The 24004-nt window shown below is 55.4% G+C and overlaps 2 protein-coding genes across 2 annotated transcripts in view; one reads left to right on the forward strand and one right to left on the reverse strand.

The window, feature by feature from the left end:
- Positions 1-20603: 20603 nt before the first annotated feature.
- MARCKSL1 (MARCKS like 1) lies at positions 20604-22987 on the forward strand. Its single transcript, XM_029228772.1, has 2 exons — positions 20604-20892; positions 21713-22987. The coding sequence occupies exons 1-2, from the start codon at positions 20806-20808 to the stop codon at positions 22220-22222; spliced, it is 597 nt and encodes a 198-aa protein (XP_029084605.1). The 5' UTR covers positions 20604-20805; the 3' UTR covers positions 22223-22987.
- Positions 22898-24004, reverse strand: part of HDAC1 (histone deacetylase 1) — a 43933-nt gene continuing 42826 nt past the window's right edge. The window contains exon 14 of the mRNA XM_029228771.1: positions 22898-23789. Within this exon, the coding sequence (XP_029084604.1) occupies positions 23762-23789 (28 nt within the window). The 3' untranslated portion in view covers positions 22898-23761. The remainder of the gene's footprint in view (positions 23790-24004) is intronic.

Here is a 24004-nt window from a genome sequence, read left to right on the forward strand (position 1 = left end):
AACGTGCCTGGGGTCCCCCAGATGACAGGTGATGCTAGTGCACTCCTCAGCGTCCTCAGACTTGAGGCCCCAAAATCCGTGCAGAGGAGGGGCCCGTGACAGGAAGGCTGCCTGCAAGCTGAATATTTCCCACTTTCCAATTTTGCTTTAATGAACCTGTATTATTTTAATATTGGAAAAGATGTATGTAACCCAAAGGTCAGGTTCAGTCTCCTGTCCCCTGAGATTTAAGTACAATTGACTCAACACCCCTCCTCTAATCCACATGGAGTAGAAGTCTAAGCCTCCCAGAGCACTTCAGATCCCATGGTCACCAGAAAGGGCCACCCTTTTCGACTTCCACGACTTCCCTCCCAGGCAGTCCCAGATGTAGGAGGCTTATTGAAAGAACAGAGGATGTTTGTCAAAAAGGATCTACTTGGACTTTAGACATCCTTTAACATCCTGGCTCTTAAAAGCCCCTCCATGCCTTTCCTTCCCCTTCACCAGAATAATCCCTGGCTTCAGGCCATAGTGCTGGCTTCTCTCTCCCTCCCTCCTCTCCCCCTTCACCCTTACCTACTGGAGACCACCCCCAACCTCCGCCCTGCCACCGGGACTCTCTGTTCTTCTATTAAGTGAAGTAATCCAGCTGTTTCAATCCCCACCAAACTCCATGCAGGTCCTACTCCGTTTAACAACCCATTCTGCTGCTCTGCAGAAAAAGAGCCTCCCTGCCAGTAAACAGTACTCACCCTCCTTAGGAGGCCCTTGTAATTTTAGAGAGAAAAAACCGGCCTCTGTATGGATAAGGTCTCTCCATTGCAAGCAACTGATGTTAGCTGAAGCAAAAAAGGAATTGATTGTTTCAAGTGGCTGGGAAGGATATGTTAGTGATTAAAGGAAGAACTATAGGAACCAGGGCATCCATTGGGCTGGAATCCAGGATTCAACCCCACCAGGACTGTTGCTTTGTTCCTCTCATCCCTGATTATCTCCTCTGGGCAGGGAACATGGCAACATGGCTGCATCAGCTTAAAAAAAAAAAAAAAAAAAAAAAAAAAAAAAAATCCCAGGAAGGGGGAATTCCCTTGCGGGCCAGTGGTTAGGGCTCTGTGCTCCCAACGCAGGGGGCCCAGGTCAGGGAAATAGACCCCGCATGCATGCCACAACTAAGAGTCCACATGCCACAACTAAGAAGACCACATGCTGCAACTAAACAGTCCACATGCTGCAACTAAAAGATCCCGCATGCCACAACTAAAGATCCCGCATGCTGCAACTAAGATCCAGCACAGCCTAAATAAAAAAAAAAATTTTTAATCCCAGGAAGGGAGACCTGCTTTCTCCCAGTCTCAGTATACCTATCCCTGGGAAGGCCAGTGATTGGCCCTTTTAAATCACATGCACATTCCTTGGGCCAATTACCACTGTCAGGGAGATGGGAGACTACAATTGACCAGGCTGAACCACAGGTAAGCCTACACTTGAGATGCAAGCACAGCCAGGTGATTGACAGCATCACCAGAAAATAATCGGTAATGATGGAGAAAAAACATTCCAGGAGCAGAGACAGCTTATATAAAGATCAAGTACCCCTGGGAGGAAAAGAAGCCCGAAAAAAAGGGATAGAGAGTGGCAGGGGCCAGTGTAACAACTCAATTTGAAGGCAATGAGGAGCCTTAGAAAGTGTGACCAGGAGTTCTGTGTGACTGGGTTCTCCTTCAGGCTTCGTCCCTGTTTCATTCAATACAAGTCTACCAGCCAGGCCTGTGCAGGACACTGGGGATTCAACGATGAACTTGACAAACATGGGCCTTGACCCTCATGGAACTCACATGGCCTAGCAATGACCTGCTGGGAGGCAAATCCCTTCCCTCTGGGCCCATTTCCTCACTAGTTTAAAAAAAAAAAAAAAAGCACCAGTGATCTCTATGGACCTTGCCAGCCCACAAATGCTGAATCCTTCCCATTCTTCCTTTCTCCCTTATCTCCCTCACTTCCTTTCTCCAATCTTCTCGACACTCCTTTCCTTTAAAGAAAGATTTACTGGGACTTCCTTGGTGGCACAGTGGTTAAGAATCTGCCTGCCAATGCAGGGGACACGGGTTCAATCCCTGATGTGGGAAGGTCCCACATGCCACGGAGCAACTAAGCCTGTGTGCCACAACTACTGAGTCCACATGCCATAACTACTGAAGCCCGTGCACTCTAGGGCCTGCGTGCCGCAAATACTGAAGCCCACGTACCTAGAGCCCGTGCTCTGCAACAAGAGAAGCCACTGCAATGAGAAGCCTGCTCCCCACAACTAGAGAAAGCCAGCACGTAGCAACGAAGATCCAATGCAGCCAAAATTTTTTTTAATTTTTTAAAATAAAATAAAATTTAAAAAGATTTACTAGTGGCCTAGTGGTTAGGATTCCGAGCTTTCACAGCTGTGGCACGGGTTCAGTCCCTGGTCAGGGAACTTAGATCCTGCATGCTGTGTGGCGTGGCCAAAAAAGGAAAAAGAAAAACAAACAAACGAAAAAGATTTACCGCTATGTTTGTTTAGTGAGGGATGCAAAGAATACAGACAAACACCTTGCCAGTGGGCCAGACCCTGGGGCTACATAGCTCTAGAATGGCCATGAGCAAGGAGAAAGGGCATTCCAGGTGGAACACTGTGGACAAAGGCCTTGAGGCAGGAAAGTGAAAGACAATTTCAAGGAACTCAGTTCAATCAACTTTCACCAACACCTACCTGGGCCACACGAGGTGCAGAGAACCCAGGCCTTTATCTGACATATCCCTTGCCCTTGCAGAGCTCAGAATTCAAGGGATCCAGGGATGAGTTAACAGAAGAGAAGCTGAATCAGGGAGGCCTTGTGTTTGAACTTTGTTCTGTAGGTGACAGGGAGAGTGACAGGCTCCAACCTGGGTCACTTCACTCTATTTTTCTTCTCCTTTTCCATCATGTTCTCTGTTGCTTCTTCCTTTTTTCCCCCTGGAAAAGTCACTGGCCTAAACTCTAGTCCTAGATTTGAGTCCTGATTGCCATTTACTAGCTGTGCAAACTTGGGCTACAAGCCTCTCTGAGTCTGTATTTCCAAATCTGTAAAATGGGGCTAATGAAACCTGGTGGAAGCTTTCAGTAAAGTCATGCACATAGAGCACCAGGCAGGAATGTCGTGCACCTCTAGCACTGAGCAAGAGAGGCTGCTGCTGCTCCTACCTTTGGCTTCAAGGGGCAGCAGAGAGCCAGCCAGCCATGTCCCCAGGGGCTGGGTGATGCCCAGCCTTGGAGAGGGTTGGGGAATCTCTCTCGCCTCCCTCTGCCAAGTTCCTCACAGTCCTGCTCAGGTGCTGAGGAACTTGGTGGGGAGTGGGGCGGGGGGGGGGGGGGGGTCGTTTCCAGGGGAATCCCCAGGTGGGAAAGGCAGAACTGCCTCCCTCACCCTAGAGGGTAAAGCTTTCCCCAGACCCCCAGGCAGGACCCCCACATCCCAGCCTCATTCTCAGCTTGAGGAATGAGGAGGGGCCCAGGGAAAGGAGGATACTTGAATCACTGCCTTCCCTGACTTCTCTCTCAGACACCTTATTAGACAGCCCCTCCCTAAGGGACCCTCTTTTAGAAGGAGGGGGCGAAGTACAGATGGACCCCCCCAGGTTACCATGGAAATGGCAGGGAAAGGGTTGCTATATCTCCATGGCAACAATTGACGTCAGCGCTACCCTTTCCCATCGCTTGATATGAGAAGGGGGCAGCCACCCCAACCACAAGCAAATCCCCCACAAAGCCTCCTTCCTTTACCGAGCCAATCAACCAAGGGGTCGACAGGCTTAATATAGCACAGGAGTTAAAAGCACAGACTCTGATGTCAGTCAAACCTTGGTTCAAATCCTCTTTCTGCATCGTTTTAGCTGTTTGAATTTGAGCAAGTCCCTTAACCCTGGAAGTCTAGTACGTACAACAGGGATAGTAAGCTACATGCCTCCGAGGGTTAATGTGAGGATTGCAGGGGATTATGCAGGTAATAGGCAGTGGGCCAGCTCGTGGGAAGTGCACACTGATGCTAGCGACTCTCTAGAGTCCTGGGGACTTGTCAGGGCATTGTGGCTTCTCAGATATAGACTCGAAGCCCCTAAAAGGCCCCCAGAACCCCTAAGGACTGGGCCCTGAGTTTGAGCATTCAGAACTGGGGGGGTCTCAGGGTGAAGCCAGAGACAGTGGAGCTTCCAGACCCTGAGGAAACCCCAATGCCACTTTCCCTGCAACCCCATCACATCTGGACCCTGACCCAACTTCCCCTTCCTCCCCCCGCCAGCCTCCTCCTAGGCCTCCTTAGCAGGCATCTAACACTCGGGACTCCATCTGCTCCTCTAGGAAAAAGCAGGGATGAGGGCCGTGGGAAGACATCAGGCAACCTAACACCAGGTAGATCAGTGGGTTGGACCCCACAGGAATATGGGTGTCCCAGCTCCCACTGGCCTCTCCCCACCTGCCCTTGGGGTAAGGATACTGGAATCATTCTCACTCCCTCTCTCTTCTCCAATTCCCAGTCCTGGTGCCCACAGTCTATTCTGCTCCAATTCCACCGCACTGCCCTGAACCAGACCCCCATCGCTACTCATCTTGATTACTCCAGCAGCCCCCTAATTGGTCTTGTGCTTCCTTCCCTTCTTGATTCCTCTAGCCCAGAATTATTCTATAAAGACCACAACCCAGCCATGTAATTCTCCTATTTAAATCTCATCAATGGCTTCTTTACATCACTTGTCCAGCCACGTGGACACCCCTGAGTTCTTTACAAAACCTTCTTCCCACCTTTCAGCACATTGTTCCTTCTGCCTGGAATAGCCTCCTCCCATCCCCCTTACCTCTCAGATCTAATGACTGCTTGATCGGTCTACAGAGAGGCTGAGCACTGTGAGGAGAAGGAATAGCAGAGCCAGCTGCGGGATCTGGGATGGCTTCCCTAAGGAAGCGACACTGGAACTGAGATGAGAAGCAGTTACCCAGACAAGGACATGGCGGTGAGAAATATCCCTGGCCCTGGGACTGGTCTGTGCCAGGAGTGAACGTGGTGGTGAAGACACAGTGAAGAGGGACACATTCATGTTTTGGAAAGACAATCCTGGCTGCTCTGTGAGAACAGACCACAAAAGAGATTGAGAGTAGCAGCAGGGAGATCATTCAGGAGGCTGCTGCAGCCTCCCAGGTGAACGGCGATGGGGCCTTGGACCAAGTGGTAGCAGTGGAGATGGAGAGAAGCAATTGGATTTTAGACGTATCCTGGAGAGGACAGGATTTCGTAACTGCTTGAATATGAAAAGGGAGGGACAGGGAAGGGTCTAGAACCAAGCCCAGATTTCCAGTTCAGGCAACCGAGAAAATGGCCAAGCTGGGGAACATGGGAGGAAGGGCTGGTGTGGGGCATGTTTGCTGTGAGGTGAAACATCCGGGCGGATGGGGCCAGGAGATAGGTGTTGGGCAGGGAAGAGAGGCTTGGGCTGAAAGAGAGAAGTGAGTCTCTGACACAGGTGGACACCAAAGGCATGGGAACCCATGAGATCCCCTGGGACAGACTGTAGAAGGCCCAAGAACACCCATGATTAGGCAGTGAGTGAAGGATGAGAAATTTGCCATGTGGCGGCAACCACATGGTTGCAAATAAATAGCAAAGAAATCAAGAGTCCACAGTGTCCAGAAAAACAAGGGCACAAAAGTGTTTCAAATAGGAGGGAGTGTTTGTGTCAAAGTCAGCCACTGCTAAGGGGTCAAATCAGATAAAGACTCACGAGCATCCCTTGGATTTAGCAACAGGGAAGTCAGTGGTGACCTTGATGAGCTGCCCCTGTGGAATGGTGGGGGAGGAAGCCAGACCGCAGGGGTTGGGTGAGGAAGTGGAAACGTGTGTACACAACTCTTTCAAGAATGTTGGCTGTGAAGGGGAGCTGGAGAAGGACCTGGGGTCGAAGGAGGGCTTTCTTCTTTTTCAAACATAGGAAAGACTAGAGCCTGTTTGTTTGCTGCTGGGAAGGAGCCATCAGGGAGGGAGAACTTGGAGACAGGTAAAGGAGGAAGGAATGAGAGGAGGGAAATTCCCCAAGGAGGGAAAAGAGGAGGTGGAATCCCCAAATACAGCCACACAATTGGGAGGGGGGCAAGTCAGGGCCATACAGGGCTCTGGGGCTCAGAACAGCTGCCCACTCTCCCCAGCAGCCAGTGTGAGTCACTGGGGGGAAATAGCCCAAACAGGCAGTGTGGGAAAGGGAGCGGGGCCAGCATGCTCCTCAGGATCCCCAGAGGGTGGGGCAGCAGGGCCCAGCCTGGGCTCTGAGCCCGGAACCCCATGCTCTGAGCAGGACAAGGGCACAGAGAGGTTGTCTCACCCTTTGTAAGGATGGGCAGAGTAGTAGGAAGCCTGGGTCCTACTACTGGGTTTGCTCTGCCCCTCTCTGAACCTGTTTTCCTTTCTGCAAAGAATGTAGGCTTTTAATTTTTGTTTTTTTGGTGGGAGGGTGGGGGGTGGGGCTGGGGGAGGTGTCAGGGACCCTTTCTAGATTCCTTCCAGAAATATATGTGTGTTTGAACTTTGCAAACAGTATCGGGCCTCCTGAAGCTCCCAAAAACTCAGTCCTGGCTTCCAGATAAGAACTCCTGAACTAGAGGTGGCTGAGAAGCCTTCTGCCTCTGATATCTAAGAGTGCCCCAGAGCAAGGGAAAGGCTCCTGTAAGGGCCATGGGGGCAGAGTTGGGAGGCTCTTAAGCCCGGGAGCGGTGAGGCCTTCTGAGGTGTGGTTTCTTCCTGAACACACCATCAGGGGTGTGTAAGCAGAAGCTGGAGGCCCCTGGGTGAAATAAGGAAGGGTTTATCCAAATGGCAGCTGACCTTCCTATCCTGGGCCCCCTCTTGCTGCCTCTGCCTGTCCTTGCCTTTCTGTCCCTGATCCTGGGGGAGGAGGGTCTCAGGGGATCCTCCAGCACTGGTGACCAACCCCCTCCCACTGAAGCAGCTGAAGACAGACCACAGACTAGACCCCGCCAGAGGGGCTGGCGCTGCCCCACCCCGCTCTGCCAGCTGACGCCTCCTGCTAAAAACAGCGGGGCCCTGACGCCTCCTGCTAAAAACAGCGGGGCCCGGGGGGACTATGGGCTTTCAGGCCTCCCCCTCCACGTCCCAGCAGGTATTAAAGAGGCCGAAGCCGGGCCAGGAGGACTGGACACTATGCTATTCACCGAGACTGCCCACTTCGCGGTGAATTTTCTTCTGTCCCGGTGAGGGGGCCCGGAGGAGGGTGTCGGCGCGATGAGGGGCCCCGGTCTGGCAGCTGGGGGGGAGGAGTCCAGATCCTTGGGAAGGCCCGAGGGGGGCCTCCAATCCCCCTCCCCGCCCCTCCACATGGGCCAGGAGTGACCCCGACCCTCGCGCCGCCGCGTCTGACACGAGGCGGCCGCCTACTCCCCGCCTGTCGTGCCTCCTGGGGTGACCGCTGCCCGTCTACCCCGCAGGCGCCCCCGGGTCACGCCCCCGCACCGCCTTGACCAGGAGTTGTGTTTCTGGGGCTGCCGGGGCCCGGCCATGCCGGCGCCCGCCGCCCACCGCAGCCTGGGCGACTACTGGCTGAGCCCGCAGCGCCGCCGCCCGCCGGGCGCCGCCTGGCGCTGGCCGGCGCGCAACCTACTGCTGCTGCCGGGTACCACCGGGCAGGCGGACTTACCCTCGGCGCGTTGGCCCAGCTGCTACGGCGCGCGCCCGCGCCTCATGTGAGCGCGCGGGGGCGGGGCGGAAGCCCTGGGAGGGAGGGGCGGTGCCTACGGCAGGGGAGGGGTCTGTGGGAAGGGGCAGATCCCCAGACGCGAGGGTCGGACAGGGGTTGGACAGGCTGGGCTTGACTGTACCTAGGAGCGGGAGGAGTGGGAGGAACCGGGTGGGAAGGGCGGGGCCTGAAGCGGCTGACCAAGGAAGGGACTAGGCGAAGCGGGCGTAGACTCAGAGGGGGCGGGGAGCCTTGCCGCCGTCCTGTAGGCCCAGTTTTCCCTCCTTCCAGGTGGAAGCACCGGTGGCAGAATATTAACTACCAATATCTGGGCAAGAGGAAGAGACATGTAGTTCCCCTGCGCCCGTGAGAGCCGGTGAGGGGCGGGGCCAGAAGAGGGCGCGACCTCGGAGGGGCGGGTCTAGAGGCGGGGCCTGACGGAGGTTGGGGTGGGGAAAGGGTGATACCCGGGCACGAGGTTAGTCCGCCCTGCCTTACAGGCTCGAGGACCCAGAGCGGTCGAGCCGCAGTGAGAGAGGCCCCGCGGGCCGGGCGTGGGTTCCTTCGGGGTTATTCAGCCCTGCCCTTCTCAAACCACCACAAACATTTTTTGGAAAATTGACATTCGACTATATTAAAATTTCTGTTCATCAAAAGACAACTAAAGGAGTAAAATAGAGTTCCAAAGAGGGCTCTTCAAACATAATGCCAACTTGGTGCCCCACGCAGGGAGTGTGGGAACCAGAATAGGCCATGCCCTTGGGCACCAACTGGGTCGGTCCCAGGACAGGAGTCACCCCAGCCCCAGGCCTGATGACCAAACTGAATGACCTAAGGGAAGCGGCCTGCTTGAAGGACACTGTCCTGTGTGTGTCTGTGTGTGCTTGATATTTTGGGGCATCTCTGAATGTTTGCATCGCCTCTGAGCATGTGAGCATGGCTCTTTTTCTCTGTGTGTCTGTCTATCCCTGGTCTCTGTGTCCATTTATTTCTTCAACAAATATTTATCAAGGGCCTATTTTAGAGGGTTGTGCCAGGTTTATACTCTGAGTCATTGAGTTCACATTGGTGAAAAGAACAGTTGAAGTCCCTGTCCTCATGGCACTTACATTCTGGTTGGGAAGACAACAATAAAAAAGTCAGAGATATGGGGACTTCCCTGGTGGTCCAGTAGGTAAAACTCCGTGCTCCCAATGCAGGGGGCCGAGGTTCGATCCCTGGTCGGGGAACTAGATCCCACATGCATACCGCAACTAAGAATCACGCATGCCGCAACTGGAAGATCCCGCATGCCACAATGAAGATCCTGCGTGCCACAACTAAGACCCGTTGAAGCCAAAATAAATAAATAAATATTTTTTAATAAAAGAAAAAAAAGAGATAAACAGTGTGCTCTGTTTGAGAAAATCGAGGTGGGCCAGGTGCTACATTATATGGAGTGGGCAAGGACTGTGTCTTGTTCACAGATCTAGAACAGTTCCTGACTCATAACTGGGGCTCACTAAAGATTGCATGAATGAATCGGTTGGCCGAGTGGTCCTGTCTGAGGAGGTAACTCTTAATCAAGGCTTGAAGGATGAGAGATCAGCCACTCCAGACCTGGGAAGAGTGTTCTGGGTGGAGGGAATAGCATGCATATGTCTGTTGGGTGGCCCTTTGCCCCTGGCTGTCTGTCCTGGAATACCCCTTTGGCTATGTCTCTTTTCCTGTCTGTTGTCTCTGTGATCTTGGGAGCCATGGGGCAGGTTTAAACAGGACCCCTCCAGGCTCTCTGGAAGTGAGGTCACTGCTGAGCTCATTCACTCCACTGGCCCACTCTGGCCTAACCAGCCTAATCTGGACATTCCCCTGGAAGCAATCCCTCCCCTCAGCAGCCTCCGTCCCACGATCTCTGGCTCCTTCCCAGGATAGCATCCTGCAGTCTGGAAGGAAGTCCTTCGTCCTGCGTAACCACAGTCCCTGCTGGGGCAACCGCAGCCCTTTCCTCTCATTCTGCCTCATGGGCCAAGAGGAGGAGATGGGCTGGCCCTACGGCAGCAGATCCTGCCGGGACAGAGAGCCCAGTAAAGGCCTGACAGAGTGGAGGTGACAACCCCTCTGCAGCCCCAGCGAGATGAACCTCAGAGGGAAAGAGACCATCACTCATCTTAGGAGCCTCTGCCACATCCATTATTTCATTTAATCCTTCAATATCCCTGGTTTTGTTTTTTGTTTTTTTTTTTGCAGTGCACGGGCCTCTCACTGTTGTGGCCTCTCCTGTTGCGGAGCACAGGTTCCGGACGCTCAGGCTCAGCAGCTGTGGCTCACGGGCCCAGCTGCTCCGCGGCATGTGGGATCTTCCCGGACTGAGGCACGAACCCGCGTCCCCTGCATCAGCAGGTGGACTCTCAACCACTGTGCCACCAGGGAAGCCCAATATCCCATTTTTTAGATGGAAACTCAGGCAGGTCCAGTGAGGAAAACATGGCAGAACTGGGACCAGAACCCAGGTCTCTTGATAGAATAGTTATAATCCTAACAACTCATATTTATTCCACATTTACTTTCAGCCAGTTATTATGCTAACACTTCGCAGGCCTCATCTCAACCCTATGAGGTGGGTACCATTGTTATTCCCATTATTCTCAGATAAGAAGACTGATCAGGGCTCAGTGCCATTAAATGACTTGCCTGAGGACACCCAGCGAGTTCACAGCAGAGCTGCACGACAGCCCAGACAGTCTAGGGTGCTCAGCTACACAAACTGTGCCCCAGGTCCCAGAGGAGTGTCACAGATGTCTGTTTTCCAGGGATTTGGGAAGACAGGCTTCAGGTTCATCTCCTCATGGTCCCGAGGCTAACTTGTGCCAAGCCAGGATGAGCAGGAAGATGGCCTGGAACACTGCACAGTCCTGTGTCCCCTCTCAGTGGATGAAGATTGTCCACCTTTGCCCTCTCCCCTGGTATCTCCATGTTTCTGCCCTTCACTGCCTGAATAAAGCAGCTTTCACTGCTCTCTGGCTCTCCCTACTTTGGGGGATGATGATCTCTGTTCTCCCCATCCACACACACTGAGTTAGACTGAACCCACAGGGCTGGGAGGGCCTCTGTAGCCGCCCCTGAATGTCCCACTGCACCCGTGACCACCCCCCCATGGGGTAGACTGAGTGAACCCGACTTGTTCCTCCTCCCCAGACTCTCACAGGCCATAGAAGGAGAGAGGCAGAGACATACGCCAGCTCAGTAAAGTGCCACGGAGGGTGACATTAGTTTGTTTGGGGCACAGTGACTCCTCTGGAAGATCAGGAAAGCCTTTTGGAGGGGTACCTTGAGCTGAATCTTGACAGATGGGCAGGCCCTGGGTAGACCTACAAAGGGAGTAGCAAGGCAAGCAGAACTGGCAGCATGGAGAAAGGCTTGGTGATTTGCAGCCTGAAATGGTATCATCAAAGCGGTCATCCCGCTGAGAGAACCGTGAGACTGGCAGCCAGGAGGGCTCTGCCTAAGATGAAGCTAGCTGGGCCTGGAGCTTCAAAGACCTTGAAGGCCAGGCCAAGGGGGTGGACATTCTCCAAGAGGAAGTAGGGAGCCATGGACAGGTTTAAAGGAAGGGAGGGACATGGTCCCATTGTGGCATCTCTAAGCCTAGAGCCCTCCCGGGGTCTCAGAGTCCACTCTGGTGGGCAACAAGTGGTCTCTGGCCCTCAACTAGGTCCAAGGCCCTGAGCACCTGTCCCTGTGTTCCCCTTTACTCACTCTCGCAGGTCCTCCCTGGGATTGAGGCTGGGAGTGGATCCCGCTCATGCCTCCCTGCAGGGGTTCGGCAGAGGGTGCTGATGGTTAAAGGAAGGAGTCTTCGGGTGTCCACCCTGACTCATGCACTCTGTGGTCAACAGCAGCCCCCTCCCCACTTATGACCCCTCCCCTGCCCTTTTGGGAGGGGTCTCAGTCAGATAAACAGGTGACTGCAGGGCAGCTGCCCCTACTCTCCACACCCAGCAGACCCCTAGAGCCGTCTCCCTTCCTCCTCTAGCCCCTCTCCCTCCACATGGAACCTCACCCCCATCTCTGGTGCTCTCCGCTCCCTGAATGTCTCTGCACTTCATCTCCTCTGCCCTCTGCCCTTGCCTAGTTCAGGCCGCCTTTGCCATTGTCTGGACCAGTCTGATCAACTCTTCCCTGGTTTATCTCGCCTCCAACTCTGTCCTTTCTAATCTGTGTCCTGAGCCTGTTTTTCTGTGTCTTGTAGGTCCATGTGGGACATGTGGGGTGATCTCCAAGGGCAGCCAGAGTTCTGGAGAGACCTGGGCTGGAGATAAAGATTTCATAACAGTCAGCATATAGATTCTTTCAAAAATACACATAGAAAAGGATAGAGGAGAGGGAATTCCCCGATGTTCCAGTGGTTAAGACTCCGCACTCCCAATGCAGGGGGCACAGGTTTGACCCCTGGTCAGGGAACTAAGATCCCACATGGCACGGCCAAAAAAAAAAAGGATAGAGGAGAGAGTGACAGAGACAGACAGACACACACACACACACACACACACAGGGGGATCTTCTCTTTTTCTCTCCAACACACATTTCATTCCAGACGCATAGATCCTAATGACATTCCAAAGGCACCTCAACTCAAGCTGTCCAAAGCTGACCTCTCCTTTTCCATGGTGCCCCGCTGCTCCTCCCTAGGCCTTCTGTGTATGGCTTGGCATCTCCTTCCACCCATTTCCCAAGCCAGACCCTCAGGCACCATCCTCGGTCCTTCCTCCTCACTCCCGACATCCGTAGTCCTTTGCTAAGACCTGTCACTTCTGCCCATGGACCCCTCCTATACCTCTCCCCCTCCGTCTTCCTCCACCTTCAGCAGCATTTGACATGGCAGATCACACAATCCTTCTGGAAGCCATTTCCTCCTTCAACCTTCAGGACACCCCTGCTCCTGGTTCTCTTCCTTTCTCTGCCCATGAGCTGAATCCCCCTGCTGGCTCCCCACCCAGAGTGTCAAAGTTGGAGAGCCCCCGGCACTGTCTTCTTGAGCTGCTCCTCTCGGTGGATCCCATCCAGTCCTGTGGCTTCAAATTTGGGAGGCTGGACTTCCCTGGTGTCACAGTGGTTAAGAATCCGACTGCCAATGCAGGGGACACGGGTTAGAGCCCTGGTCCGGGAAGATCCCACATGCCACGGAGCAACTAAGCCCGTGTGCCACAACTACTGAGCCCGTGTACCACAACTGCTGAAGCCTGTGCACCTAGAGCCCGTGCTCTGCAACAAGAGAAACCACCACGATGAGAAGCCCACTCACTGCAACAAAGAGTAGCCCCCGCTCTCCGCAACTAGAGAAAGTCCGCGCACAGCTACGAAGACCCAATGCAACCAAAAATAAATAAATAAATTTATTTTAAAAAAAATTGGAGGAGGCCTCCAAGCTCTCCTCTGAAATCCAGGCTCATAGATCGATTAACTGCCCGCCTGATGTCTCCACGGGGACCCTAATAGTCATCTCAAACTTAAGCTCCAAGGCTACACTCGCAGTCCCGAGCACTGAGGACAGAGTCTAGCTCAGGAAATGTTGGTGTTGGCTGACTCTCCCTTCTCTCTTTAGTGCAAGTTCCCCATCATCACTTGCCTGGATTATGTCAACAACCAATCTTGTTTCCCTGCTGCATAGCAGGGAAGAAGGACAAAGCTACATGAATGCAGGAAGGAGAACAGGGTATGGCTTGGGGAAAAGCCCAGAGTGTGCTGTGGGGAATCAGACAGGGAGGACCTTAAATATAAGGCACAGACTTTGTCCTGATGGCAGTAGGGAGCCATGGAAAGGTTTAAAGGCAAGGGGGATATGCTTGATTCTACATTTCTGTCACTCTCTCATTCGTTCCTTCACTCATTTACTCCATCAGTCAACAGGTATTTATTGAGCACCCTCTACTGGAAAGTGACCCTGAGGCAGAAAACAGCTAGAGGGGCTAGACTTGTGCAGAAAGACAAGCGAGAAAGCTGATGAAATGGCCCAGGTCCAGGTGAGAAGGGCCAGTTATGGAGGTGGAGACAGGGGATGATGAGCTGACGGGGGTGGCCTGGTGATGCAGCCCAGGTTCCGAGTGGTGGGAAACCGAGTGGTGGGAACCCTAAGCCCAAAGGTGTGGAGCAGGTGGTGGGAGAGCCATCCCTTCTTCCTGGGGAATCTGGAAAGTCCTCAGGAGTGGTTTAAGAGAAGAGTAGAAATTCAGCAAGTAGAGAAGTGGAGAGAGACACTGTAGATGGAGGGAACAGCCTGTTCAAAGGCCCTGAGGTGGGAGAGGCTCAGCTCTGATGAACTAAAAAGTCAGGAGAGTTGAAGGTCAGTGGGCCAAGGAGCAAGAAGAAGGAGGTGATGCTGGGAGCCCGATCTCTCGGAGGCACAGCATGGAGCATTGAGGGCCAGTCCCTGGGAGGTAAGGCCTCCCTGTGCAGACAGATGGGAGGGAAGGAGAATGTGAGAGGCTGGGAGGGGACAGACAGACGACGTGTGCGTTGGAAGGGGGTCCAGAGTATGTCTTTTCTGGGAATAGTCACCAAAAGGCGGTCCCCGGGGGACACTTCTGGGGTGTGAGAGGAAAGAAAGAAAATCTTCAGGGTTCTGGGGAGAGGCAGATTCCTTTGCCATTTAAGGAATTGACTGAGCCAAGTAAATTTCCCTTCTGAACACTTCAGCACCAGCCCCACCACCCGCCCCAGAAGAAAGCTGATGGAGGGGGCGCAAGGTTATGCCAGGGTGGTCCTAGACACCTACCTCCTCTCCCTAGGGCAGGAAGGGAAGAGAAGGGAAGGGAATGGCCCTTGCCCAGCATTTCACGTACTCGCACTTAGGAACATTGTCGAATGTTCCCGCGTGCTCTGCGCCTCAAGTGCTTGGTCCTCAGGGCTTTACGTCATGGTACTAGGTCATTTGTCTCACAATAACCCTGAGGCAGTAGGTATGATCATCATTCCTATTTTACAGATGAGGAGACTGAGGCTCAGATACGGCCTAAAGCCACACCGCTGGGATATGACGGAGCCAGCTCTTCACCACTACAGTTGCCTCCGAACAGCAGTACCTCACTGAGCCCTTTGCCACAACTCAAAGTGGCGCCTGGTGTCCTCGTTTTACAGAGTGGGCGTTGCGAGGCTCAGCAAGGGGAAGGGACTTGTCCAGAGTCACAAAGCTAGAAGGTAGCTGTAGTCTGGATCCAGATCATTTGGGGGAAAAAGCTGAATGGGAGAGGTGATGAGTCAAGGTCTGAGCAGTGTAGAGAGGAAAGGGTGGGACTGGGAACTGGACTAGGAGAGAGTTTCAGTTTTCCTTTTAAAGGGACTTCCCCTAAATGGGGGGTTTTGGTTGGAAAGTTGTTAGCAGTCCACATTCCACTGGTTTGGCCACCTCTTCCCCCAAAGGCACCCAGGATCTGAAAAGAAACTGAAAGTTAGGGAAAGGGGAGGGAGGGAGGAAGGGAGAGGCTGAGGGCAGCCCAGAATAACTGGGTTGAATTTCTGGTGACCTCACTGAGCCTGGGGGAGATAGGCAGGCAAGCTGGGATTACACACTTCTTAGCTATTGGAGAAATTGAGCCCCAGAGATACAGCTCTATTAGATAGTGGCTGGGTCCTGTCCAGTTTGCACAGCCACCCGCAACACACACACACACACACACACACACAGAGAGAGAGAGAGGGAGAGAACGAGAGAGCGAGAGAGCGAGAGAGCGAGAGAGAGAGAGAGAGAGAGAGAGAGAGAGAGACAGAGAGAGAGACAGAGACAGAGACAGAGAGAGAGAAAGAGACCAGGGGAAGAGGGAGGGAAAGGGAGAAATGAAAGGTCTGGGTGGCCTAAAATCCTGAAAGGGAATTTCCAGAATCCCTTGTCTCTGTCATGTGGTGACTGGTTGGATGGTGGGTCCCAGTGAAGGGCCCCTGAGGTGCCCCAGTATCCAGACCCAGGTTCAAGGCCCAGGACTGGCAGGAAGGCTGCACACCTGGGTCCTGCTGACAAACAAGCCAGAACCCAGCGTGCCCAGGGTGCTGGGGAGTCAAGTCCCAGGGATCCCAGCCCTGCAGCTGCCTTGCCTCTCCCTGCCGACATCCCTAACTGCTTCTCCCAAATCAGAAGCATCAGGACCCTTTGTGGAGGCCGAGGCTGAACCCAGCACGGCCACGCCCCTCTTAGTCCTGACCTCCTCCTCTTCTGCTCACATAAACACTCCGCCTCCCTGGGCTTGTGTCCTCCTCTAGAAGGGGGGAACAATGATGCCACACAGCTCACCGGGTCATGAGGTAACGTATGGAAAGCAGTTGGCACAGGGTTTGGTGTACAGTAGGCATGTAATCAATGCTGGCAGCTATGATTATTATCACCGTTGGTCATTCCTACCTTTTTTTTTAAAAAATACATTTATTTATTTTTTACTTTATTTATTTATTTTTGGCTGCATTGGGTCTTCGTTGCTGCACGCCGGCTTTCTCTAGTTGCAGCGAGCCGGGGCTTCTCATTGCAGTGGCTTCTCTTGCTGCGGAGCACAGGCTCTAGGCGCTCGGGCTCCGTAGTTGTGGTGCACGGGCTCAGTAGTTGAGGTGCATGGGCTCAGTTGCTCCGAAGCATGTGGGATCTTCCCAGACCAGGGCTCGAGCCACTGTCCCCTGCATTGGCAGGCGGATTCTTAACCACTGCGCCACCAGGGAAGTCCCCATTCCTACCTTTGTAAAACTCTCCCGTGTGGTCAAGGATCTCATGATTCTGTCCTCTAGGGTTTTTCCTCCTCCTCCCTGCTGGCTCCCTTCCCGGGGCCCTCTCTTGCTGCTGGCCCCACAAGTGGCAGAGCTCCCACCGCCCAGGGACTTCCTGGGTGACCTCATGCACTGCTTGGTTCCAGTCACCCTCTTACTAGCAGCAACCAGAGATCCAGATTTCCTGGGGTCAGTTCTGGCTGAAAACCTTCTATCTGTTATCCCTTTAAGGTCACCAGCCAGACCCTAGCCTTTGGGCCCTGGCCTTTGGCTCAGGAAACATGATCACATGTCTATGTGCTGAAGCATATAGACTGCAGACTTCCTCCTGGATGTCCCCCCCAAATATTCCCTGGGCACCTCCAACTCAGCAAGGCTAGATTCAGCAACTCCCTCCCAAGTTTGTTTTTCCTCTGATGCCCTATCTCAGTCATGGATCCATTTTGGCAGGTGTCACCCAAAACAGAAATGTGGGCTACAACATCATCACTCCCATATCCCCACTCCCATCCCTGTGCCAGCCAGTCCCCAAATCCTAGGATCCTGTCCCTTAAATCTTGCTCCAGACAAGGCCTCTACCTTCATCCCCACCCCACACAAACCATTTGCTGTTCCCCTTTGTGCCCTCGAAGCCCTTCCTCCATCCCCAGCGGCCCCCGCACAGGCCCTTCATCTGACCCTGCTCTGGCTCTTTCTTTTCCTCGTAAGGCGTTGCCAGGAAAGCCCTGGCCCTGCGTGACTCACAGCTGACGCTCTGCCATGCAGGAGCAGAAGGAGGAACTCCAGTCTCCGTGAGTGTGAATCACAGAGGCCAAGCTGTCACTGTGCAGGTGAGTAAACTGAGGCCCAAGAGGAGAGAGGACTGGCTTACGGTTAAAGCAGGAGGCGGGGGCTTCCCTGGTGGCGCAGTGGTTGACAGTCCGCCTGCCGATGCAGGGGACACGGATTTGTGCCCCGGTCCGGGAGGATCCCACATGCCGCGGAGCGGCTGGGCCCGTGAGCCTGCGCGTCCGGAACCTGGGGCCAGAACTAAGGTCTCCGAGTCCAGCTGATACTCCCTGGAAGGAGATGGGGACCCTGGGGCTGGGAACTGTGCTGTGCCAAGTCACCATTCCTGAGGCCTCCACTGGTACCTGGCCATCCCCCGGTGTCTCCTCCCCTCTCGAGGCCTTGGCATATGCTGGTCCCTCCCCTAGGAAGGCCCATCCTCCATTTCTGACAAGATACTGCCCTCACCCCTCACCTCGCATCTAACCTGATCACCACCACAGGGCCCTCCTCAGAGGCCTCAAAGTGTCCCCACAGCCTTCTCTATGAGGCGGTGCTCTCTCCTGCCCTCCTTCAGCCCCACCCAGTGCTCTCCCGGGGTCCCATTCCCTTCTGTCCATGGGGACTAGGAGCATCTCAGGACAGGACCAGCGTCTGAGCCTTTACTGGAGAACTGGGACAGATGGGGGATGTGCGAAACAGTCTAGACTCTGCAGCTTCCACCATCCAAACTCGAGCCCCCCTGTCTTCCCCACTCCTCCTTCCCCTGCCACTCTGCCCTGGCAAAAGCTCACATCTCAAAAGTCCTGAGCATCACGACCTGACTGGCTGAGGCACACACAGCCACAAACACAAAGTAGCCACTCTCTTATGCACATAACTCATAGTTACACACCCGATCACAGCCAGACACAGTCACCAACACAACCTCAAGGACAGACAGGCAAGGCACATACCCAGAAAGACTCAGAAAGTCATCGAGAGTCACCAAGGCTCTCTCTCTCACCCTAAATACACATCGCCAAACAAAGATGCAGACTCACACAACTACAAAAGTACACACCTGGTCACACACACACACACACATACACAGAGTCACAAAGTCTCTCTCACACACAGACAGATACCGAGCAATACACAGTCACACACAGAGAAAAACAGACACACACAGTTGCACACAGGCCCCTGGAGATACAGAACAATGGGCGCATTGTCTGGGCGGGCAGCAGCTGGGGAGGAAGGAGCCGAGTGTGGATGGAGGAGGCCGTGGGGTCTGCTATACCACCCCCACTCACACCCACAGCATCCTACGCCTCTTCCCTCTTCCAGAAGCCGGATTCGGCTGGGACCTGGATTTGCTGAGGGATTCAGCTCCCAGGTGCCCCCTCCCCAGCCTCCTTCGATGTCTGGTGGGAGACGCTTGGGCTCCCCTGTGGACCAGCCTCCCTCTGGGGCTCTGGGGGCACGGGATCCTTTAGCCCTGTTGCTCCTCTGTCCTCCTGGAATCATCCCGGCGATTTGCCTCTCATCCCCACGGGGCAGCGCCTGGAGATCGGGAGCCTTAGCATCTGCTCCTAACCTCGGACTCCAACTCCTCCAGGACTCACACACCCTCCATCTGAGCCCTGCCAGCCGGTGCGGGCCGTGCCTGGCAGCATTGTGGGCTCCCTATTGTGGCCGAGACAGAGACGTGGGTCACAACGTCCATCTCTTAGTGGCAGTGGGTAGAGAAGTCACCGTCCTGTGAGTTGCAGTGGGGCATGATGTCCCTTCCTCTCCCCAAAGCTAGCTCTTCTCGCCTCCCACGCTAACCAGGCAGCCCCAGATCTCAACAGAGACTCCTTCCAGGACTTTCCTTACAGCCCCCAGCCCCTTTTTGCAGGTCTCTCCAAACTCTTAGCCTCAGCTACTGGTATCTTCTATATGCCCTTGGACATGTCACTTTCCCTTTCCGAACCTCAGTGTCCTAGTCTGTAAAATGGGGGGTGCTAATGAAGTCGAGAGTATTCTGTAGTCTCAGAGTGGGGGTGGGGATGGAGGCTACAGGAGTGAGTTAGTATGTAGAAGCCACCTCAGCCCGCCCCGCCCCTCTGTTGTCAGATCTGTAGGAGTTCCTGATTTCTCAGTCCCTGGGGTGTCTCCACACCGCACAGCCTCAGGCCTCCCAGGAGGCCATACTTGTAGGAGGGAGGGAGCAAGGGAGGGACGTGCTGAGCTGTCCCGGACACAGCCTTGCTTTTGCAACACTTTGCTTCCTCCAGCCCCCATCCCTTTCCTCCTGGGGGCCGAGGGCAGGCAGCCAGACACACAACCGGGGCCAGCCAGGACTCTGGGATTCCCCCTGGCCTGGGCTAGGGGGAGTGGCAGGAGACTCCAGCTGGAGAGTCTCCAGCCTCCTCCCCCCTGCCCCTGTCCCCGGGCTCCCCTACTCAGGCGGGGCTGACGGCTGGACTGGGCAGCTTGGGGGCTGTCCTGAAGGGGCCATCCAAGGCTCCTCCTCCTCAGGAACTGGAGTGTTTTAAGGGTTGTTGAGCGCCCCCCCTTCGGGGAGCCCTGAGGTAGGGGAGCAGATGTGAAGGGAGAGCACCGAAGTCAGACAGGTTATGTCCAGGTCTCTGAGCCTCAGGCTCCTCGGCTTTCAAATGGGGTTGGAGATGCCCCTCAAGATCACGGCACCACCCCAGATGGGACTTCGTCATGGTCCAGGCTGAGAGCAGGAGGGACCAAAGGTGAGCTTATCTATGGGGGCTTAGTGTGACGGGCCACCAAGAGACTGAGAGGAGGGATGAGGCACAACCTCACCACTCTGACCAGAGTGACCCTGCGGTGGGTCAAACCTCCCAAGCTGCCCTGGACAGGCAGGCACGTGGGCGGGACCTCGGACCGGTCTCCCGGCCTGAGGGGGCACAAAACCCAGCTGGGGCCCTGCGACTTCCATGACCATATTCTCTGGAGCATAATAACTCGGGACCAGCCGGCTGACGAGTCTGGGCATGTGAGCCCTTCGAAGAGTTCTAGGGGGAGACTGACAGGGGCTGCCAATGCGGGACCAAGGCGATGGGGGCCACTCCAGGAGCTGGGGCGTCCACCTGAGAGGTGGGCGGTGAGAGGAAGGGACGACTGCTCTGTCCTCTTTCCTCTAGGGGCCCCCCTCCACCCAGCTCGCCTCTGGGCTCGTCTCAGGCACCCGCCCCTCCCCTTCCCACCCTGGACCCCACCTGCCCCCGGTAGCCGTGCGGGTTGGGGAGACCAGACCGCCAGCGTCACCCACCGCTCAAGTGGGGCCCGCGACTTGAGCCCGCCTCCGCCCCTCGATTGGGCGCTCATTTAAATGTCCGGCCCCGCCCCGAGCTCCGGGCGCATATATATAGGCGGCTCGGCGGGCGGCGGGCGGCATTCTGGCGCGGAGCGGAGCGGCGGCGGGTGTAGCTAGCGGGTCCGGCGCGGAGCGGGGGTGCAGCTAGGTTTCCCCCCGACACCCCTCCCCCTCAGGCGCGAGCCCCACCCCTCCGCCGGCCAGGCCCACCCGACCGAACTATCCCCTGCGGCGCGAGCCCGGGGCGGCTCCGGGCGCCCCCCAGCAGAACCCCCACCATGGGCAGCCAGAGCTCCAAGGCTCCCCGGGGCGACGTGACCGCCGAGGAGGCAGCAGGCGCTTCCCCCGCTAAGGTCAACGGACAGGTGGGTGCGCTCGGCACGGCCCGACTCGTCCCCCTCCTCTCGTACCTCGCCCCCTCTAGGGCCTCGGGCCGGGGCCGCGCGCTTTGTCCGGCCCGGGACACGCGGCGCCCCCTCCCCCGCCCGGTCCCTTTGTTCTCGGCGCCGCAGCCCCCGCGGGCGAAGCAAGGGGAGGGGCGGGGAGGGGGCGCCGGCCGGGCCCCGGCGCCTTCTTTGTTCGCGGCCTCGGCCCCCGGCGCTGCCCCCTGGCCGTCCGGAGTGCCGCGCGGGGAACAAAGGCGCTGCTGGGCCGCGCCAAGGGGGCGCCCGGGGGCCGCGGGGCGGGGGCCGGAGGGGAGGGCAGTCCCCCCGCAGCCTCGACCTCGATAGCCCACGGCTTTTTTTAGGGAGGAGCCGCGAGGTGGGGAGAGCCTGAGGTGGGTGGGGGCCGTTTACACAAAGCAGGAGGCTGGGAAAATAGGCCGTCCAGGTGTGGGGAACAGCGCCCCGGGGCGGCTTCCCGCCCAATATCGGCTGCACGGCTCACCCGCCAGCCCGGGATCCGCGGCCGCGGGCGGCCCTGCGCGGAATAGAGAGCGCGCCCCGGGGGAGGTGGGTGGGGGCCCCGGGACCCCAGCGCCTCCTGTCGGCCGCGGCCCCTGCGCGCCTGTGCGGGGCAGGAGGGAGAGGTTTGACGGGATGCCGGCTGTGGGGTGAGGTTACAACCAGGCTCTGGGGGTGCGGCGGAATGAGTCGGGACCCCGTTGCGTGGAAGAGGTCAGAGGCGGGCTGGGGGAGGGGAGTAAGAGCCCCGGCCCTCATTGCTGTCTCCTCTGCCCTGCAGGAGAACGGCCACGTGAAAAGCAATGGAGACTTATCCCCCAAAGGTGAAGGGGAGTCGACCCCCGTGAACGGAACAGAGGAGGCAGCCGGGGCCACTGGTGATGCCATCGAGCCGGCACCCCCTAGCCAGGGCGCTGAGGCCAAGGGGGAGGTCCCCCCCAAGGAGACCCCCAAGAAGAAGAAGAAATTCTCTTTCAAGAAGCCTTTCAAATTGAGTGGCCTGTCCTTCAAGAGAAATCGGAAGGAGGGAGGGGGTGATTCGTCTGCCTCCTCACCCACAGAGGAAGAGCAGGAGCAGGGGGAGATCGGTGCCTGCAGCGAGGAAGGCACTGCCCTGGAAGGGAAGGATGCCGCCACCCCTGAGAGCCAGGAGCCCCAGGCCAAAGGGGCAGAGGCTAGCGCTGCCTCCAAGGGAGGAGACACAGAAGAGGCAGGGCCCCAGGCCGCAGAGCCATCCACTCCCTCGGGGCCGGAGAGTGGCCCTACACCAGCGAGCGAGCAGAATGAGTAGCTGGGTGGGGGCAGGTGGGTGATCTCTAAGCTGCAAAAACTGTGCTGTCCTTGTGAGGTCACTGCCTGGACCTGGTGCCCTGGCTGCCTTCCTGTGCCCAGAAAGGAAGGGGCTGTTGCCCCCTAGCCACGTTCCCTCTCCTCCTCTCCCTCCTGTGGATTCTCCCATCATCCATCTGGTCATCCTCTTAAGGCCAGTCGAAGATGGTCCCTTGCAGTTTCCCAAGTTAGGTTAGTGATGTGAAATGCTCCTGCCCCTGTCCCTGCCTCCTTCCCTGTCCCCACCTGTGCAGAAGGCAGTTGCTGGTTTTCTTCCCCAATTCTTTTCCAAGTAGGCTTTGTTTACTCCCCAAATCCCTGAGCCAGAGGTGGGGGTGCCTACTCCCACGCCCTGAGTGTCCACCTTCCCCTGTTGTTTGTAGTCTCCTGTGCTGGGCCTAGTGGCCCCTGGGCGGGGGAGGACACTGCCCCTGTCTAGGTTTTTCTAAATGTCTTACTCAAGTTCGAACCTCCAGCTTGTGAATCAACTGTGTCTCTTTTTTGACTTGGTAAGCAAGTATTAAGCTTTGGGGTGGGGGGGAGGTATGTAATGTGAAACAACTTCTTGTTGTCTTTTTTTTTTTTTCCCCTCCCATTGTTGTAAATAACTTTTAATGGCCAAACCCCAGATTTGTAATTTTTTTTTTTTTTTTCTAACTGCTAAAACCATTCTCTTCCACCTGGTTTTACTGTAACATTTGGAAAAGGAATAAATGTCGTCCCTTTAGTGGTGCTTTTTAATGAGTGGTCTTCTGGGGTAGGGTGAGAAGACTGGTCTACCTCAAACCTTGAGGGGGGACTGAGACAGGTAAGTTTGTGGGGTTCTTTTGTTTTTGAGGGGTTGCCCAGATCCTCATGGACACCAGAAGGGCAGGGAAGTGGAGTCGAAATGAACCCAGGGATACTACTAGGAGACAAGCTCAGGAGGGTGTAGAAATGTACCATTTTATTACAAAGATTCTCACAAAAATGAAAATAGTATCTCAAAAAGGAAACTAGACTACCCGTCTCCATCTGCAGAATTGGGGGAGGACAGAGAGGGCAGGCGGTGTGAATTTCTTGGCTCACTGGGGGCCAGTGGGAAGGTATGAGAACAGAATCAATCTAAAAATGGCTGATGACAAGAGCCTGAGAACAACAGGGAGTCCCTGAAGACCCAGCCACCCCTTCTAAAATGCTCAATAAGGGCACCTTTTCAAAGCAGGCACTTCAAGATTTTGTCCTATGGCTGCTTTAAGTGTATCCCTTCCACCCAGACCTGGCATCCGTTATGGTTCAAAATTAAGAGTTCGGGAGGGATGGGTGGCAAGGCAGCTACTAGAAAAGCTCACCTAACACGTGTGCCCTGAGCTCAGGGCCGTGGTTCCTGTCTAGTCCCTGGGGATATTTATATTTAATATATTTTTATATAAATACACAGAGAAATAGAAAATATAAAATCTGAGAGGTTGTGGGATAAAGGTGGGGAACTTGGCAAGAAGCCAGAACTGAAGAGGTCTGTTCAGGCCAACTTGACCTCCTCCTTGACCCTGTGGAGAGAGCAGAGATTGGCATGAGATAACCCACCCTAGAGGCTTTAAGGCAAAAGTGGGTACAATGACTTCCACAGGACCCCGGCTGCCCAGGTGACTGCTAAAGGCTGGGGCTTCCTAGCTCTGCCTAGAACTGCAGAGACAGACAGACTGGTCCCTGAAAGAGGCCTTTGTAAGCTGGACCAGCTGTCCCTGCGCCTTCCCTCTCAGCG

This window comes from Monodon monoceros, unplaced genomic scaffold (assembly GCF_005190385.1).
Source record: "Monodon monoceros isolate NGI ecotype Baffin Bay Population unplaced genomic scaffold, NGI_Narwhal_1 Super_Scaffold_18, whole genome shotgun sequence".
In the NCBI taxonomy this organism is placed as follows: Eukaryota; Metazoa; Chordata; class Mammalia; order Artiodactyla; family Monodontidae; genus Monodon; species Monodon monoceros.

Bases quoted from the DNA above. Each gene is read 5' to 3' on its own strand.
- MARCKSL1 (XM_029228772.1), top strand. From the start codon at position 20,806: ATGGGCAGCCAGAGCTCCAAGGCTCCCCGGGGCGACGTGACCGCCGAG. The intron at 20,893-21,712 runs GTGGGTGCGCTC...TCTGCCCTGCAG, and splicing joins CCGCTAAGGTCAACGGACAG to GAGAACGGCCACGTGAAAAG.